Source organism: Nuphar pumila, chromosome 5 (genome assembly GCF_984573655.1).
Source record: "Nuphar pumila chromosome 5, dmNupPumi1.hap1.1, whole genome shotgun sequence".
Taxonomy (NCBI): Eukaryota; Viridiplantae; Streptophyta; class Magnoliopsida; order Nymphaeales; family Nymphaeaceae; genus Nuphar; species Nuphar pumila.
In genome coordinates this window covers 133,370,248-133,390,499 of record NC_143253.1, presented here as the reverse complement: position 1 = coordinate 133,390,499, position 20,252 = coordinate 133,370,248, and the positions used below count along the sequence as shown (strand labels likewise).

At 36.7% G+C, this 20,252-nt stretch overlaps 1 protein-coding gene across 6 annotated transcripts in view; it reads left to right on the top strand.

The window, feature by feature from the left end:
• Nucleotides 1-20,252, top strand: part of REV1 (DNA-directed DNA polymerase) — a 97,299-nt gene that overhangs the window by 24,884 nt on the left and 52,163 nt on the right. For 5 of the 6 annotated variants that reach the window (XM_090006827.1, XM_090006822.1, XM_090006823.1 and 2 more), the window contains 7 exons: nt 908-967; nt 1,077-1,163; nt 1,347-1,430; nt 1,555-1,627; nt 12,595-12,663; nt 13,124-13,225; nt 13,618-14,045. In XM_090006827.1, coding sequence (XP_089862953.1) covers nt 908-967; nt 1,077-1,163; nt 1,347-1,430; nt 1,555-1,627; nt 12,595-12,663; nt 13,124-13,225; nt 13,618-14,045 — 903 coding nt within the window. The remainder of the gene's footprint in view (nt 1-907; nt 968-1,076; nt 1,164-1,346; nt 1,431-1,554; nt 1,628-12,594; nt 12,664-13,123; nt 13,226-13,617; nt 14,046-20,252) is intronic. The other variant, XM_090006826.1, reaches the window with a different exon arrangement.

Genomic DNA, 20,252 nt, shown 5'->3' with positions numbered 1-20,252 from the left:
ATCAACAAAACTACACCCAAACACATGATCGTGCCCCTAATCGTGGTTATCCGAGTCGTATCAGATACACAAACCGAAGTAGTAAAAATACTTCTCCCAAATACGTCGATTTGGGAGACTTGGTTGCGATCTTGCAATCAGGAAGGACTTTCAAATTTTGCTTTGTCAATAGGCTAGGACGTTTACCTCTGTCAAAATTACAGTGTATTGCCTGGTGTGGTTACAGTGAAGAATGAGTTTTTGTTAGAATGTGATGTCTGTCAAAGAGTTTCCTTTCTATTCAGTCTCGAGAAATAGTTGACCTTTTCCATTCAGATGTATGGGGTCCATCACTACCAAGCCAACATAATTGAGAAATTAAGAGGAAGAAGAGAACAGTTACTTCAAAAGCATGCTAGCTTAATGAATTTACAGCTGGACGACTTCTATTCTTAAGTGTAGTATGTGTGTGTTTTATGGTGACAAATTTGCACCTCTTAAGTACATAACTTGTTCTAACTTGAAAGATGATAATATCCCTGCTAATACAAACAAATGGAAACTGTTCAATACAAGCAGGTGCGTATGGATGTAAGTTGGTTGATTCTCAACAGTAAGTCCATGCTTTCATTGTCTTATAAACTTGTAGAATTTGTATTATAACCATAGAAATTCCTCTAGAATCCCTTTTGAAGTTAAGCTTGCATTAGATATCGATCTATCAGGCGCTGCTGGGTCCTGAATGGACATTTCATTCCCATAATTTTGCTTGATGTTTAATTCTGTAATCAAAGGCCATTGCAATATTTTCTTCAAGTGGCAAAAGCTTCTAATATTAGTAGATATTTCCTTGTTTCATTTCGGGTCTGCATACCTGCATGTAAGTTTTTTCATGTGTTTCTTGGCCTCATGAAATACAACTTTGCAGGAGATCAAATCCATTAGTGCTGAAGTGAACTGGGGTGTGAGGTTCAATAACTCTCGTGATGTGGGTAGATTTTTGAGATGTTTAAGAGCTACACTTATGAATTTTCTATTTAGCAGTATCTTTCTTTCGGATGACTTACCACAATCATATTTTTTTTTCCCTGCTCCAGAGTCAACATTTCCTTGTAAACCTTTGCAAAGAGGTTTCGTTGCGTTTACAGGGGTGTGGAATGCGAGGGCGCACTATTACTCTAAAGGTGTCAAACTCTTCCAGTCTAATCCTTGTGGCACACAACCTTGTTACAAAATTGGGTGCAAGAACTGTTTTTTTTTCATCAGATTGATAACTGCTCTTTTTGTCCATTGTTTCTTCTTTTTAGGAAAAAAATTGTGTTTTGCCATGTATAGTCGTCTGAACTTCTCAACATTTTATTGCTAAGGTAAAGAAGCGGAAAAAGGGTGCGGGTGAGCCTGTAAAGTTCATGGGATGTGGTGATTGTGATAATCTTAGCCATTCACTGACGGTATGTATGAGGAACTAATTCGACCATTCTTGCTTTCATTATCTTGGCCAGTTTTTGTGCAAGTTAGCTTTCTGACAAATGACAATCATTTTTCCTCCTATTATAATGATGGTTGCTGTTCTAGATTCCCACTGCAACAGATAGTATGGATGTGCTTTCGAGGATATGTGGGCATCTATTTTCTTCGTCTTGTTTAGGTAGTCTTTATACCAGTCAAATGCTTGAAAACTGTTATATTGAGCATGCAGTCATTTCTATTTAGTTTTACAAAATGCAAATTATTAACTAATTTTGAGCAGAACACTCTTCCCAATTGTGGTTTGCTTGTTGATTGTGAAAAATTCAAACGGAACAAGCAAATGTATATTTTTTGGAATGGTCTTTTAATGATTTATGTCTTTTGGAGTCTTTTATTGGTGTTTTATGTATGTATTTCTCTCCATCTTAAAGCTGTATAACGTTGAGGGTAGTTTTGAACTTTTTAGCACTCTACTTATTGAGGGCAATGTTGTAATTTCTGCAGCATCGTAATACTATAAAGGGAGACAATATGGCACATCCCACATTGGGAATTTGCCATTGTTTTAGCCCAAAGCCTCCTGTTTTCTCTCTTCTATCTCCTTCACGTGTGGGGGCACTTTGGATTCAATAAAAAATACCAAAAGGTGGCAATATTCTAGAGATGTCACAATTCACGGCATGGAAAAAGTGTAGGAAGAAGGAAGATGTCCTCTTCCCAATTACCAATTTTTGAATCCAAATGGATCTTGAATTTTAAACTTTATTATGGCAATGAATAGTGAATTTGTTACATACATGTTTATAGACACTAGATTTGCGTGTCAAAGAAACCAACCGATGAGGGATCTTGTTCAACTTTTTTCAAGATCCAGATCCAGATCCCAACCACAAACTAAAATCTTCATCTGCCATGAATGCATCCGAACATGATCAGAAGATGGCATTCTGCCCCATACAACTTGTTTCAGAACAAGTGGCTGAAACTTCATAAACTGTCACAAATTAAAAGCTCAACTTTAAATAGTCATCATTGTCCATGGCAAGACAAACTATTCAAGATTCATTTGCAGAGATGCTAAATCACCCAGTGGCTCGTTTAGAAGAGGTCAGAATCACAAGATTCCATTATTCTTAAGGTCTCAAATTTCAAATTGCCGGTTTTTGGTAATCAAGCTATTTAGTGCCTATGTAACTGTGATACGGCACTTAGGGTGCTGCGCGGGTACTGGTACCTAGACAGCAAATGCCGTGTCCTATATTATATTATATTATATATTTTCAATATATAATATATATTTTAGATATATAATATATATTTTCAGTATATATTTTAGATATATAAGATATATTTTAGATATATAAGATATATTTTAGATATATAATATATATTTTTAGTATATATTTAGCCGTGTCCCCATACCCACATTTTTTTGAATTGCCGTGTTGTACCCTCCGTACCCGTACCTGTACCCATACCCATACCCGTACCCAGGTGACATAGTTTAGTGCTGATTAGGAGATTACCATTTCATTTTAATGTCTTAGAGGTTTCTTACCTGTGTAAGAACTAAGAAAGAGAATCAAATGCAATAATTAGAGAAAGAAAGAGAATCAAATGAAATAATTAGATAAAAGATTTTCATTGTATTCATGACCCATATTCATAGAGAAATGGCTCATGGACGAGGAAGGGGATGGTTATGGAGACTAGCAAAAAGTTAGTCTAGTCAGTGAGCTCATGATAGGCCAATCTTTCTAATTTCTCTCTCCACAATGAGCTAACTCTTGGGGCATCCCTCATGATTTTTATGAAGACTTTCCCTTTTATTATGCCTATCTCAAGAAAACTAAGCTTCTAAACCAAGGTTGTAAGTAGCATATCGTTACTCGTATCGGTCGAGCCCAAAGTTAGATACTTATCGTAGCATATCGTAAAAAATAGTAAAATTTTAATAATTTTTTTTTAAATTCCAAAAATCAAGAAAAATAAAAAATAGCAAATCACAATGTTGTTAGTCTTTGACATGCAGGTAGGGATGCACAATAAGCTGAGCTAGCTCGGGCTCGACTCATCCCATAAATGAGCCGAGCTTGATCTGAGCTTTGAGGCTCGGCCGAGCAAACGAGTCGAGCTTGATCGGCCTACCAAGCTCAATAAGGCTCGGCTCGTATTATATTTAATATAATATAAAATATAATATATATATATTAATTAATTAATTAAAAAAATATTGCCCCTCGCTTTGAGCCCCCTGCCCAGCCTCGAGCAACTGCCCCGCCCCGCCTCGACCCCCCGCCTCAACCCCTTTCCTTTCTCTCTCTCTCTCCCATCTCTTCCGTCTCTATGAGCTTCCCTTTCTCTGTCTCTCTCTCTCCCGTCTCTCTGAGTTCTCTCTCTGATTCTGAGGGGGATTTCTTCGCCGGAATCCCTCCCTTCAAAGACCCAGTCGGCCGACAACCATCGACGAACTAAGTCAGTGTCCTCTATCTTGAGTCTCTTTCCCTTTCCCCCTTTCTTGCTTTCTCTCTTCTCCCTTTCTTGCTCTATCTCTTCCCCTTTCTCGCTCGGCGGTGGCGGAGCGTGCCAACGGGGAAGCGTTGTGCGTATTTCGATCTACAAACTAAGGCGTCGTAGCCCAGAGTGAGGAGACCCTCTTCAAGGAACGCCCTCAACGAAATGTTCTTTTTGCATTCTTACCTCTACTCCACTAGCTTCGCAGTATCTGGTAGAAGGTTCCTCCCCGTCACACTCGCACACGACACCACCAAACTCTACGAAACTCTCGTTGCCTACTGAGCTCGGGCCGAGCTTGGCTCTACTCTGCATGAGCCGAGCCTGTACACCAAATTACCTGGACGAGCTGAGCTTGAACATGCCAAGCTCGGCTCGTGTGCATCCCTATATGTAAGGGGCAACATTGGGATGTGTCCTAGCTAAATGATGCTTCAATCAAGTGATACCACCCAAAACAATATGATGACAATAGTTGGACCGATTTGCAATCGGTTTCCACTCACTACTTGAGTGCCCCGTTGCCATGCCGGATCATCTGATGCCATCTTCCAAAAAAAAATCAACGGGAAGCAAGAAATACATATTTGTTACCTTATTCCACTCCCTTGAGTGGAAAAAAAGATGAAAATGCACTCTTACATGAGAAATCTGCAAAAACCCTCTCCCTTGTGCATGAATCGGCACCCAAATCGCTCTCATGCCTCTTAGGGTGCATGAGTTCTCCTCTAAAGGCCTCTACACAAATGAGAGAATCGGCCCTAGGGAGGTCTTTAAAACCCAAAATTAAAAATGTCGAGTTTTGGCCCTTTTAAAGTGCGCTAGACACGTATCGATGATACACCCTGTATTGTATGATACGGTACGATACAAGGTTGTATCGTATGATATAACAGATACAGATACTGTATACACCCGTATCACGATACGGATACAAGTGTGTATCGTATCGAGTTAGGCCATAGTTACAATACATATTGTACCGTATCGTACGATGCAGTACGATACTTACAACATTGTTCTAAACAAGGTTTTCTTATTTAGCCAGAGTGGGCTCATAACAAAACCAACATCCATATTCCAATGGACAAAATATGAACCTGAAGTAGCAATACAACATCAAACAATTGAATTATCAGGCTTCGTACCAGATGTACATGTTCCTGTCCAGAACTGGATACATATTTTTACTAGTTTGTAAATGTACTTGGAAGTCCAGCTTTACAAATAGGTAACTAGTTTTGTGAGAATTCAATGTGCTTTTGAAAGTGATGTTCCCTACAATAAATGGCTGAAGATTTCTCTACTAAAGTCTCAAACTGATCAAGATCCAGAGGGAACATTTTCATTGATCAGAGTTAAGATGCACTTGGATTAACTGGAACTATGATCTCATTACTTATATATGGAAAATTGCTATTTGGAGGTGGCAGATTTCACAATCTTATATGCATTTTCTCTGTGGATAAGATGGATGCTTGTCTTAGGGCTCGTTTGTTTCATGCAACTTTCATGGGAAAGTATTGAGCTGATGATCCTTTTCTTTTCCTTTCCGACCATGAATGAAACAAACAACAAACTATGTCACATAGGTGCATGTGGGTGGTGCGGCAATGCAGCACTTAAAAAAAATGTGGGTGCGGGAGGGTATATATGTAAGAAAATGAAATCCTCAAACAAACTTCAAATGCTTCTTCACGAATAAGCTCTCTCTAGAACCATAAAGGTTCATACACAAAGTAAACACTTAAGAACCACTAGGGTTCACACACAAAATACTCAAAATAGAGATTCCAAATGAAAAAGTGAAGAATATATTTCATTCAAGTGAGACAAAACCCACACAAAAAGTATTAGAATACAATGGGGTAACACCCCATATTTATACATGAAATGAGATGGCAAGGGAGAGTTGTTGGACACTCCAACGTCTCTAAATAGAGCCGTTGGATTGGAGTGTCCAACGACTCTTTGTAGCTTTTGCTTTTTGACTTAGTCAAAAAGCAAAAGGGCTATGCTATGTCCAAAACTGAAAAAAATAATAGCTTTTGCTTTTTGACTTAATAAAAAAGCAAAAGGTCTATGCTATGTCCAAAAATGAAAAATAAACTAAACGCAAAAAATCTAACTAACCTATGCTATTGTAACTAAACTGAAAAAAAAAGATTACATATTATGGGATATTTACATATGAGATTATCTATGAGATTACAAATTTTAACACTCCCCCTTAAACTTACGGTTGGACAACTGAAAGTTTGTCCAAGAGAAAGTGAAATCGAGGAGTAGCGAATGGTTTGGTAAAGAAACCTGCTAGTTGAAATTTTGAGGAGACATACAGAAGATCAGTGGTGTCTTGTAGGAATTCCTCACATACATAGTGGCAGTCCATTTCGATATGCTTGGTTCGTTCGTGAAATGTCTGATTGTTGGCAATGTAAATGAAACTTTTGTTGTCACAACATACCCGTGATGCACTTGTACTTGTAACATCCATATCATGAAGTAGTCGTCTCAACCAGACCACTTCCGTGGTGGTGGTAACCATGACTCTGTACTCGGCTTCAGTGGACGAAAGAGAGACCTTCTGTTGCTTCTTACACCTTTATGAGATCAATGACTCTCCAAGAAACACACACTGTTCAATAATTGAGTGTCGATCATTTGGATCTCCTCCCCAATCTGCATCAGTATAAGCAGTTAATTCTAGTGTGGAAGAAGCAGATAAAAATAGTCATCTAAAAATAAAAGTTTTAATATATCTAATAATCGTAACACAACTCCCATATAAATAGAAGTGAGAGCATGCTGGAATTGACTTGCTGTGTGAACAACATGTGCAATGTCAGGTCTTGTGATGGAGAGGTAAGACAACGCCCCAACAAGTTGTCCGTAAGGTGTTGGGTTCTCAAGATGTTTTCCATCGTCAATTTTTATTTTGATGTTCACAACTTCAGGAGTATCAACATGTTTGTCATCTGTGATTCCTGACTTGTCAATAATATCAAGAGCAAATTTAGATTAAGTTAGTAAATAACCTCTAGGAGAATAAACGACTTCAATACCAAGAATGTTTTTAAAACAACCTAAATCTTTCATTTCAAAGTTGTTTTTTGAGTTTTTTTTTGATATTATCAACTCCCTGTTTATCACTTCCTATGATGATCATGTCATCCACATAGAGAAGAGAATGATGATCCCTATATTAGATTTCTTAATAAACAAAGCTGTGTCAGTAAGACAAAATTGAAAGCCAAAATCAAGCATAACCTTATTGAATTTATCATACCAGGCCTTTGGGGCTTGCTTAAGACCATATAATGCTTTATGTAATCGAAGAACTTTTTCTTTAGGAACTTTAATGCCAGGAGATGGTTCCATATAAACCTCTTCGGCTAGACTTCCATTGAGAAATGCATTCTTGACATCCATTGGAAAAATATGCCATTTCTTTATGAAGGCAAGGGCTATTAGAGTTCTTACGGTGGTCATTCTAGCGACTGGTGCAAAGGTTTTTTCGTAGTCTATTCCATATTCTTGTGAATAGCCTTTGGTGACTAGTCAAGCTTTAAAACGTTCAAGAGTGCCATCACTCTTAGTTTTAACTTATACCCATCGACATCCTATAGGCTTTTTCTCATGTGGAATATCTTGAATAATCTACGTGTTTGCCTTTTTCAAGTCATTTAATTAGACCGTCATAGCTTCGACCCATTCTGAATGTTCTTTTGCTGTATTATAGTTTGAATGTTCTATATAGGAGTGCAATAGGGCAATATATGCTTGATGTTTTGGTGAAAAAGATTCATTGGATACAAATTTTCCGGGCACTTTTGATTAGGGATGGCAATGGACCGGGGCGGGGACAGGGTATCCACCCCCGCCCCGTCTCAAGATTAGAACCTCCATCCTCGCCTCCATCCCCGTGCAAGGGTGGATTTTAACCTCCACCCCCGCCTTCATCCTCGTTTCATGTCCTCCATCCCCAGTTCAAACGGGGATGAGGCAGGGCGGGGCCCTGTTTCCCCCTAGTCTATTGCCATCCTTTAGAAGGACTGGGGATGGGGCGGGGCGGGGCTAGGCGGGGATCGTGGCGGGGACAGGGCAGGGCGGGGAAAAGTGTAAGTCCATCCCCCCCTCCATCCCCCAACGGGGATGGATTTTAACCTTCGTCCCCACCTCCATCCACGTTTCATACACTTCATCCCCGGTCCAAACGGGGCGAGGCGGGGCCCCGCTTTCCCCCGGTCCACTGCCATCCCTGCTCTTGATACCCTAGATCATTTTCTGGTTTCTATTTGATACTGTGCTTTAATATATTTTTCTAGAGCACAAGGTTGCTCTAGATTTCCTCGTCTGAAGTATTGAATACAATCTGGATGAGATGTTTCAACATTGATTATACTATTTTGATCTTCTTGATCAACTTCTTCTTCATTAATTTCTGGAACTAAGTCCAACAACGAGCATCAACCTTTCTAGGGTTTTTAGTTTCAAAGAAACTTTCGTATTCTAAGAAAGATACATTTCGTGACACATATAACTTCCTAGTTCTGAGATCAAGGCATTTATAGCATTTCTGATTGCTTGCATAACCAAGGAATGCACAAGGAATGACCCGAGGGGAAAGCTTGTCATTTTTGTTGGAGAAAACAAAACATTTACAGCCAAAAATATTCTTAATCGCGAATAATCTGGAGTTTGTTTAAAAAGTTTTTCAACAGGTGATACATTTTTTAATAAAGATGATGGCATTCTATTAATGAGATATACTGCGGTTAGCGTAGCTTCGACCCAAAAATTTTTAGGAACTTGATGAGTAATGAGCAGAGTTTTTGTTGTTTCTATAATGTGTTTATGTTTTCGTTCTGCTAAACCATTTTGCTTTGGAGTATATGGGCACGACTTTTGATGTAAAATTCCATGTAGATTTAAATAATCGTTAAATTCTTTTGATAAATACTCTTTCCCTGAATCAATGCGAAATATAGAGATATCATTCTTAAATTGGTTCTTAACCAATTTATGAAATATTTGAAAATGTAAAAATACTTCAGATTTATGTTTGAGAAAATAAATCCAGGAATGTCTTGTAAAATCATCTAAAAAAATGACAGTATGAAAACCCTCCTAATATGATAGGTGTATGACCCCATACATCCGAATGTACTAACTCAAGAGGTCGAGAAGAGATAAAATTTCTTTCTTGAAAGGGTAATCTCTTTATTTTTCTAAGAATACATTTTTCACATTTAAATGTCTCAAAATTACAAAAGTTTTCCATATTTGGAAAAATTGAATTTTGGATATGTTAGGATGACCAAGTCTTTTGTGCCATAAATAAATCCAAGTCTATTTTCTGAATATTACAACAAAACGTATTCTTGGGAATTTTCAAAAAATTCATGTAGTATAGGCCTCCTTCTATATGGCCTTCCCCAATCAGCTTCCTTGACTGGTAATCCTGCACTTGACAACCACGAGAAAAGAAGGAAACGTTATATCAATGGTCAGATAATTGAGAAACGAATAAGAGATTGAGGTTCAATTTTGAAATATATCTAATTTGAGGAATATGAAACCCTTTTAAGTTTTGAGAAGTTTTTTCAAAATTCCCTATTGCTTTAATTTTTAGTGATGTTCTATCAGCAGTAAAAACATTGGACCAATTTGAATTATAACATTCAGATAACATTTCGATATTTGGAGTCGTATGAAAAGAAGCACCTGAGTCAAGAAGCCATAGAGTTTTACCTGAATTGGAAGTGCTGACTGAAGAGACTGCAACTCCCATAGATGAAGATGCTCCCTTGAGTAGAGGTCCAAGAGCTTCCACCAATTGTGCCAGAGACATGCTTCTAATGGAAGATTCACTTGATTCTTGTGGTAGTCCGACGACGACGACCTTTTTCTTATAGGGCTTTCTTAATTTTGGGCAATGGGTTTTTACATGTCTCGGTTCACGACAATAGTAGCAAATGATTTTTCTTCTTTCAAAATCATTTCCTTGTTTTTCATCATTTTCTCTTCCATAGTTAGGAGGTTTGTAAGTCCTCACATAGTTTTCGGGTTTCGAGACGGCTAGAACTGAGTCGTCATCATTCTTGGAGATCCTACTTTTGAGTCTATTTTCTTCTATACTTAACTCGTCTATTGTGTCTTCTATTGAAGGCACCTTTCCACGATGAACGAGAATAGACTTAGTGGATTCAAATTCCGATCTTAATCCACTAATGAAATGAAAAAAGTGCTCTGCATTGATTTGATTTTGGCAGAGTTCAATATCTTGTGGACAATGCCACTTTGGTTCAAGAAGAGCTAATTCTTCCCACAATTCCGACAAGTCATTGTAATATTCCCTAATACTTTGGTTTGAAGATTGCACACATGTGCAATATCCTTAAGAGCATACATTCTCTTAAGATAGTCCCAAGCCCATGTGACATAGTTGAAATCATTTAGTTTGATGGGCTTAATGGTGACATTATCATTGTCATCCATTTTACAATATTTGGGAAAATAGATAAGAGAAAAAGGAGAAAAGATAAATAGAAGAATACTCTACCACAAATGGTGAGTATGAATATCCTTCAAGCTTATTACGCCTCCACACGATCACCACTTGTAAGAACCTCGTGTGGCACGTTTTCCAATGCACGAAAAGACTTATCTTGATTGCTTGAACCTCGTTCTGATACCATGTAAGAAAATGAAATCCTCAAACAAACTTCAAATGCTTCTTCACGAATAAGCTCTCTCAAGAATCATAAAGGTTCATACACAAAGTAAACACTTAAGAACCACTAGGGTTCACACACAAAATACTCAAAAGAGAGATTCCAATTGAAAAAGTGAAGCATATATTTCATTCAAGTGGGACAAAACCCACACAAAAAGTATTAGAATACAATGGGGTAACACCCCATATTTATACATGAAATGAGATGGCAAGGGAGAATTGTTGGACACTCCAATGTCTCTACATAGAGCCGTTGGATTGGAGTGTCCAACAACTCTCTATAGCTTTTGCTTTTTGACTTAGTCAAAAAGCAAAAGGGCTATGCTATGTCCAAAACTGAAAAAATAATAGCTTTTGCTTTTTGACTTAGTAAAAAAGCAAAAGGTCTATGCTATGTCCAAAACTGAAAAATAAACTAAAAATAAAAAATCTAACTTACCTATGCTAGTGTAACTAAACTGAAAAAAGAAGATTACATATTATGGGATATTTACATATGAGATTACAAATTTTAACAATATATATATATATATATATATATATATATATATATATATATAAACTTGGGGCCTCGAGGTACCCCCCTTTATTTTTTTTAATGGGGGGGGGGGCGCTTGAGGTGCCCCTTATTGTTTTTAATGGGGGGAGGGGGCTCGAGGTACCCCCTCTATTGTTTTTTAATAGGGGCCGGGGGGCTTGAGGTACCTCCACCCCCCTATTTTTTTAATGAGGGGGAGGGGGGGGGGGGCTCGAGGTACCCCCTATTGTTTTTAATGGGGGTGGGGCTCTAGATACCGCCTAGAGGGGCTTGAGGTTCTCCCCTATTTTTTTAATGTGGGGGTGGGGGGGGGGGAGGAGCTCGAGGTAACCCCTTTTTCATAGTTTTTTTTGGGTCAAAAATGGACTCAGTCAGAGTTGATCGAGTCCATTTTGGACAGATATGACCTTGAGTGCAGTTGACCACACCCAAGGTCATTTTGACCACTGGGTGCCACACCTGCACCCGCTTTGACTCGAACCCCACCCAGGGTGATTTTGACCACATCGGGTGTCGCACCCGCATCGCGTCGACGTGGGTGCAGCACCTTATTGGGCGAATCCGTGTGACATAGACAACAAATCATCATGGTGGAAAAGTTCTATGCAGACACAAGTGGGCCACATTTTTTGCCACTACCTACTACTTTTTATGTGTAAATCCTTACATACCTCCCCCCTATGAAAGCTTTCTCATGGAAAGGTTGATATGGTGGGATTTTTTTATAAAACTGTGCCCCCTTTTGAAATTGAAACTTAATGTAATTGATGATAAATTTTAAAAGAAAAAAAACTCGAATGAAATATGAAACCAATTAATAAGATCATAAAAGAAAATAGACACACAATGTTGACTGTCTGTGAAACTGGTTTGACTGTGTCCATGAAGTGTCTGAGTGACATGTCGTGTCGACATAAGATACACATGATAAGTTAAGTGTTTGTGCAACATAGTTAAGGAACTTGTGCTTGCTATCGTTGCTGCTTGGTATGATTTGCTCAATTATTTACTTCAACCTTGTTAGCAACCTCTTGTTTCTGCCTTATATGTGAACAATCAAACTTCTTGGTGAAATTTGGCGAGTGAATCTAACTTGGATGAATGTACATTCTTGTACACACCTCTTTTTCTTTAACTCTCTTTGGGTTCATGTTTCTGTAATCAGCACTTTAATTTCATATTAATTTTTCTTTTTCCAAGTGATTTTACTGTTTTAGAGTGCTTTGCTTTCTTATCTTTGACAGTTTGTTTGTTTCTTCAAATACAAATGCACGTCATAGTTATTTGTCAAATGGCCAGTTTTCCATTCTTTTGAAATTCATGTTATTTCACTATTTATTTATTGTGGATGCAGATGTGAAGGAGGTGAGGGGTGTTGGCTTGCAGGTCTCGAGGCTAGAAACTGCAGAATTTTCTCGACCAGGTAGTTCTGTTTATGCTTGGCCGGTTGTTTAGGTGCATAACACAAATCCTGGTAGGTTTTGTTAGTCTAACTACTATTTATGGGGACCTTTATACCTCAATTCTGGTCGGTGTCATTATTCACTGATGAATATTTCAAAATATTATCTGGGAATTCTTCAGAGTGGGGATTGATAATCTGATTCTGTGTGATCCGGCTTTTCTGAGCTTCAGAACTTATGATGAACCCTTGAATAGAAGACTTGTGCCCTCCATTCAGGATTTTCCTCTTTTCTTGTTATTTTAATCACCTATTTCTGTGAAATTTGCATTTTCTTCTTTTCATCTATTTATGTAAACATGTGGTTGTCAGATTTCATAGTTTGTGTATTGTTCTAGTATCATTTTGCATGCTGAGTTGGGATTTTCTCAAGGGCTGTTAATCAATCACATTTTTAATTTGTTTTATATATTTTTTTAAGGACATGAAAGAAATACACTGGAATCATGGCTAATCTCTCCTGCTGAGTTTGCAAAACAACCAAATGAATTGTCTAATCCAGCATTTGGGAAAGCCTTAACAGGTATACAATCCTCAATTTTCTGTACTCCAAAAACTTGAAAGCCGTTTGGGCTAATAAGAATATCCAGTGGGTCACAAATATCTCCTGTTTTTATAGTGGTACAGTGTTCTATTTGAGATCTTCTAAAAAAAGCCTCCAAAACATTCTCATCTTTCCAAAATATCATACTATTTTGTGCTTATCATGATGATGATTATGTTTATGTGATTTCCTTGACATTGTCTGAAAAGTTTTGAAATGAAGTTTCTTGATTCAGCAAATCATTTTTCTTAGCCAAAAATTTTCTGAGAAAAATAAAATTCTGTATTTCTTCACTAGAGATAGTCACCATTCATTATTTTCCACGAAAAAACTTTGTCTTCATCCTTGGTTGCTTTTATATGGTAAATCAGTTTTGAATGATGAAGAAAAGAACGATGCTGCTGGAAACAGACCTCTGGGTGTAGATGCAGCCGGTCCTTCGTATCAAAAGGATGATGCTGATGTTATGACAAGCACAACTGACTTGAGTTTACCTCCAGTATGTCAACTTGATCACTCTGTTCTAGAGAGTCTTCCTCAAGAAATATTTTCGGAAATCAATCACATGTACAGTGGGAAGCTGGATTTTATAATTAAAAAGAAGAAAGGCCTGGATATTGAAGGAAATGCTGTAGAACTAGCCAAACCTTTGGAGGAAGATGAAGTGTCTGACTTGGATGATAGCCATTGTGAGGCAGAAGGTAAAACTTCAGACAAAGCAGCTTGTAAGGATCGAGGAGTTGATGCAAAAGCTGAAGACCATTTCAATGGAAAGCAGTCTGTTTCTTCTCCTCTTGAGGTGATGTTATCCATTTTTTGTAATTATTTATAGTGCTCGATTTGTAACAATTTATCCATTTTTTGATAATTTACAAAAAAAAAATGTTTCTTTTTTTTAAATAGATTGTTACTCCAGATCTTAACAGATTTTTACCTGCAATTCCAAAGTCATACATTGCTCCTTTCCATGTTGAAGCAAAGTAGCCAACTAGTATTTGCCACTGTATGTATCTGGATAATGCACCAAGTTGACATTTTCTTGAAAATATGGTTATTTTTTTTCTTCCATGGCTATGAAAGCAACTTGGATCTGGAATGTTCATCCAACAGACTGATGGTTGAGATGTGAACTTAATGAAGATCAATGACAAGAAAATCATGAAATGCATGACATGATAAACATGTCTGGATTTTGATTTGATTACAGTATTTATGAGGGAAAATTTCCCTGGATTACAAGTAAAGCACACTTTGTCCTGAAAGTAGCTTAAACTGAAATAGGGTGAAGTCTACAACTGTTTTCATTTATTAGCAATAGAGCTTAGAGGGCCTAGATACACATTTCATAAAAATGTGGTCAAATGACAGAAGTACCCGAAAATAAATAAAAAATAGAAAGGAAGCAAAAAAGAAATAATACAACATACAATATACTGGGCACTCATAACAGACACTTCTCGCTCTCAAGGTATGAACATGAAATGGATTTTGGCAATTTCCGAACAATAGTACCAGCATGTTATTATTATTATTGTTTTTAAAATTTTAGTTTTTGTCGCTCTGAGTTAAAGATACTGTTGTATAGGAAAGCTGTGGCTCTGAGTTAAAAAAACTATTGTATAGGAAAGCAGCAAAGGATATGGGAAAGGGAAAGTATGCAGAATGAAAATTCCATGCTGTTGTGAGATGTGTTAGAGAAAAAATAAAAAAGATTGCAATTTCTAGCCATTTTCTCCCTCTGGTGGCCACTTGAACGTGTTTTGTTGCTTAAGACATGTAATGATGCTTGCAAAAAAAAAAGCCTCTTAAAATCTGAAATATTCAGGTCTAATAACGAGTGCAAAGTCAACAATTACCAAGATATTAGGAGAATATAAATTGAATTCTTAATGGATTTTCTTCAAATAATAGCTAAGTAGGGTAATTTAGTTTTAACAGATTCAACTGTCCTGAAACCTGTTTTTGGATGCACTTATGAAGTCAGGTCTATTCACTACTAATCCTAGTTGGGCTTTCATTTAAAGGTTACTATCCAGTATCACTTTTTGATTTGGCAATTTGCATGAGCTTCCAAGTTATTGAGCAGTTAAGTGTACCCTCTTTATTCAATTATGCCGTCTCCAAATGATCCTCCTTTCACCAAGAGATTATCTACCTATATTCTTCTTCTTGTTGTTGTTGGACCCATGTTTTTTCTCCTTGTGTCAATTATCTTTTTTCATAAATGTTGCATCTCTGAGGATATGTTTTTTCTTATTCACACATTGTAAGAAGTCGAAATTCACAATCGGATCTTCAAATGATACTCACAAAAGATCTCTCACAAGAACCACGAAGGTTCATAAATAGTACACTCACAAGAACCACTAGGGTTCATACAAAATACTCAAAAAGAGTATGCAAAGCAAAGAGGAAAGAAAATATATTTCATTCAAGTGGGAGAACACACACATAAAAAGTATCTTACAAAGGGGAACAATCCCCCTATTTATAGATTTACAAATGGGAGGCCAAGAAGGGAGTCATTGGGCTCCCAACGGCTCTAAATAAAGTTGTTGGGAGTCAAACGACTCTCTTAGTACACCTACTTTCGAAAAGTAGTGAGGTCCAAAAAGGTCAAAAAGTAAATCTAACTAGAATACATAACTAGATTAAAAGACAAATGAGATTAGATATTTTAACACTCCTCCTCAAACTTACAGTTGAATAACCGAAAGTTTGTTTTAAGAGAAAGTGAAATCGAGGAGCAACGAGAGGTTTGCTAAAGAAATCTGCCAATTGATATTATGAGAAAACATAGGGAAGATTAATGGTGCCATGTAGAAATTCCTCTCGCACGTAGTGACAATTCATCTCAATATGCTTGGTGCGTTCGTAGAATGTCCGGTTGCTGGCAATATAAGTGGAACTTTTGTTGTCGTAGCATAGTTTTGATGCTCCTGTGCTTTCAATACCCATGCCATGAAGCAAACGCCGCAACCAGACTACTTCCATAGTGGTTGTAGTCATTGCCCTGTATTCGGCTTGAGTTGACGAGAGAGAAACTTTTTGTTGCTTCTTGCACCTCCATGAAATCAATGAATCACTGTGTGGAAGGCATGCGCAATGTCAGGTCTTGTAATAAAGAGGTAAGACAATACCCCGACAAGTTGTCTGTAAGGTGTAGGATTTTTAAGTGGCTCTCCATCATCAATCTTCATTTTGATGTTCATCACTTCAAGAGTGTTAACCTGTTTTTCATCTGAAATACCATACTTGTCAACAATGTCCAGAGCAAATTTAGACTGAGTTAGCAAATAGCCTCTAGAAGAATAAGTAACTTCTATACCAAGATTTTTTTTTAAGAAACCCAAATCACTTATTTCAAAATGTGTTTTGAGAATTTTTTTAATGTTATCAACTCCTTGCTTATAACTTCCAGTGATGATCATGTCGTCTATATAGAGAAGAAAAATGATAATACCTGCATTGGAATTCTTAACAAACAAAGCTGTGTCAGTAAGACAAGATTGAAAACCAAAATTAATCATAACTTGACTAAATTTATCATACAAAGCTTTTGAGGCTTGCTTAAGCCCATATAAAGCCTTATTTAATCGAAGAGCCTTTCCTTTTGAAATATTGATGCCATGTAGTGGTTTTATATATACTTCTTCAACTAGGTTTCCATTAAGAAATGCATTTTTAACATCCATTTGATATATATGCTATTTCTTTGAAGACGCTAGAGCTATCAGAGTCCTAACTGTGGTCATTCTAGCAACTGAAGCAAAATTTTCTTCATAGTCTATTCCGTATTCTTGGGAATAGCCTTTGGCAACTAATCGGATTTTAAACCTTTCAAGAGTGCCATCACTCTTAGTTTTTACTTTGTACACCCACCTACAACCTATAAGCTTTTTATCTGATGGAAGATCTTGAATAGTCCAGGTATTTGCCTTTTCTAAAGCTCTTAATTCTAGTGACATTGCTTTGACCCATTTATATTGTTCTTTTGCTTCATCATAGTTAGAGGGTTCTACATAGGAGTGTATTAAAGCAATATAGTTTTGATATTGTGGTGAAAAAGACTCATGACACAAATTTTTGGGGAACTTTGGACACTCTAGACGACTTCCTAGTAGATACTTGTTCCTGTTCTTTAGTATATTTTTCGAGAGCACATGGTTTTTCTACATTACCTTGCTTAGAGTACTGAATACAATCTGGATGATCACTAAATGATTCTGCATTCGTCATATCAAGTTGCTCTTCTGGACTCTGATCTGAATCATCTTTATTAATTTTTATAACTAGGTCCAACAAAAAAGAATATTCATCTATTACCTTAGAATTCACACTTTCAAAAAAACTTTCTTTTTCCAAGAAGGATACATTCCTTGAAACGTATAATTTTCTTGTTTTGGGATCAAAACATTTATAGCCTTTTTGATGACTTGCATATCCTAAAATGACACGGAATAACACGAGGGGAGAATTTGTCATTTTTGTTTGAAAACACAACATTTGCACCAAAAAACTCTTAACCTAGAGTAATCTGGGATTTGTTTAAAAATTTTTTCAACAGGAAATACATTATTTAATGAAGAAGGTGGCATCCTGTTGATAAGGTAAACTGTAGTTAGAGTGACTTCAGCCCAAAAAACCTTTGGTACTTGATGTGTAATAAGTAAGGTTCTTGTAGTTTCTATAATATGTCTATGATTTCTTTCTGCTAAATCGTTTTGTTGAGTAGTATAAGGACATGATTTTTGATGTACAATACCATGTAAGTTTAAGTAATCCTTAAATTCTTTTGACAAAAATTCTCTCCCTGAATCAGTGTGAAAAATTGAAATGACATTTTTGAATTGATTTTTAACTATATGAAATATTTGAAAATATAAAAAAACTTCAAATTTATGTTTAAGAAAATAGATCCAAGTATATCTTGTGAAATCATCTACAAAAATTACATAATAAATAAAATCACCTTTTGAGACAACAAGTGCGAGTCCCCAAACATCCGAATGTATTGGCTCAAGTGGTCGTGAAGAGACAAGTTCTTTCTTGAAAAGGTAGTCTTTTTATTTTTTCAAAAATACATTTTTCATATTTAAAGGTTTCAAAATTACAAAAATTTTCCATCTTTAAAAAAAAACTGGAGCTTGGATACACTAGGATGTCAAAGTCTATTGTGCCATATATCTAAGTCAACCTTTTGAACATTACAACAAATGTCTTCTTAGGTATGTAGTATAGGCTTCATTCTCTATGGACTTCCCCAATCAGCTTCCCTGACTGGTGATCCTGCACTCGACATCCACGATATGAGAAGGAAACATTACATCCATGGTTAGATAATTGTGAAACTGATAAAAAGTTTAGATTAAGTTTAGGAATATGTCTAACTTGTGGAATGCAAAACCCTTTTAGTTTTGATTTTTTTTTTAAATCTCCTATTCCTTTAATTTCAAGGGATGTTCCATCAGCAGTAAACACATTTGACCCTTCTGAGTTATGATATTCGGATAACACATCAATGTTAGGAGTCATATGAAAAGAAGCACCGGAATTAAGGAGCCAAAGAGTTTTACCAGGATCTGAGATGCCTACATAAGAGACGACGGCTTCAGCGGATGAAGATGATTCTTTGAGCAATGGTTGAAGTGCTTCCACCAATTGTGATAAGGACATACTTCCAATGGATGATTCACTTGATTCTTGAGGAGGTCCGACAAAGACAACCTTTTTTTCATATGGTTTCTTTAGTTTTAAACAATAAGTTTTCATGTGTCCCGGTTCACGACAATAGTAACAAATTACTTTTCTTTTCTCAAAATCATTTCTATGTTTCTCATCATTTATCCTCCCATAATTTGGAGGCTTGTATGTGTGAACATGATTTCTCAGTCTAGATACAGCTAGAACCGAGTCATCATCACTCTTGATGATTCTACTTTTGAGCATATTTTTCTCCATGCTCAATTCTTCTATAGTTTCTTCTATTGAGGGAACCTTCCCTCGATGAAGGAGAATTGACTTAGTAGCTTCAAATTTCGATCTTAGTCCATTAATAAATTAAAAAAAGTGCTCCGCATTTATTTGATTTTGACAGAGTTCTATGTCTTGTAGTCAATGCCACTTTGGTTCGAGAAGAGCCAACTCTTCTCACAATTCGGACAAGCTATTATAGTATTGTCTAATGCTTTTGTCCCCTTGAATCATATTCCGAACTTGGTTTTGTAGATTGCACACATGTGCAATGTCTTTAAGAGAATACATTCTCTTAAGATAATCTTAAGCGTCATTAGCATGTTCAAATTTTGCAAGACTTGAATACTTCTTGATTTCCACACTACTTATGAGCTAAGACATGATCTTGGTGTGTCCCATTCTCCATTCCTTCCACTCTTTCTCGTAAGTGGTAATGACTTTAATCATTTCTACCTCTGTAAGAGGTACTTCTTTCTCATCTTCGATCTTTGTAATGATTAGTTTCGGTTCCATCCACTAATCTCCACAACCCTTTTCCCCATGTTAGGTGCTTCATAATTGAAGCCCAAGTAACATAATTTGAATCATTGGGTTTAATGGTGGTATTATCATTGTCATCCATTTTACAAGGTTAACAAGGAAAAGAAAGCAAAAAAAAAAACAATGGAAAAAAGAAGTAGAGAAGAGAGAGTATAGAGAATGTACACCACGAATGGTAGGTATGATCACACCTCCAAGCTTTGCACGAACACAACTTCACATATACTTGAAGAAAAATGTTTCATTTTTTTCAAACTTGAGTGGCATGCTTCCCAATGCATAAAAAAAAATAGCTTGATCACAACGGCTTTGATACCATGTAAGAAGATGAAATCCACAATCCGATCTTCAAATGATACTTACAAAAGATCTCTCACAAGAACCACGAAGGTTCATAAATAGTACACACTCACAAGAACCACTAGGGTTCATACAAAATACTCAAAAAGATTATGCAAAGCAAAGAGGAAAGAAAATATATTTCATTCAA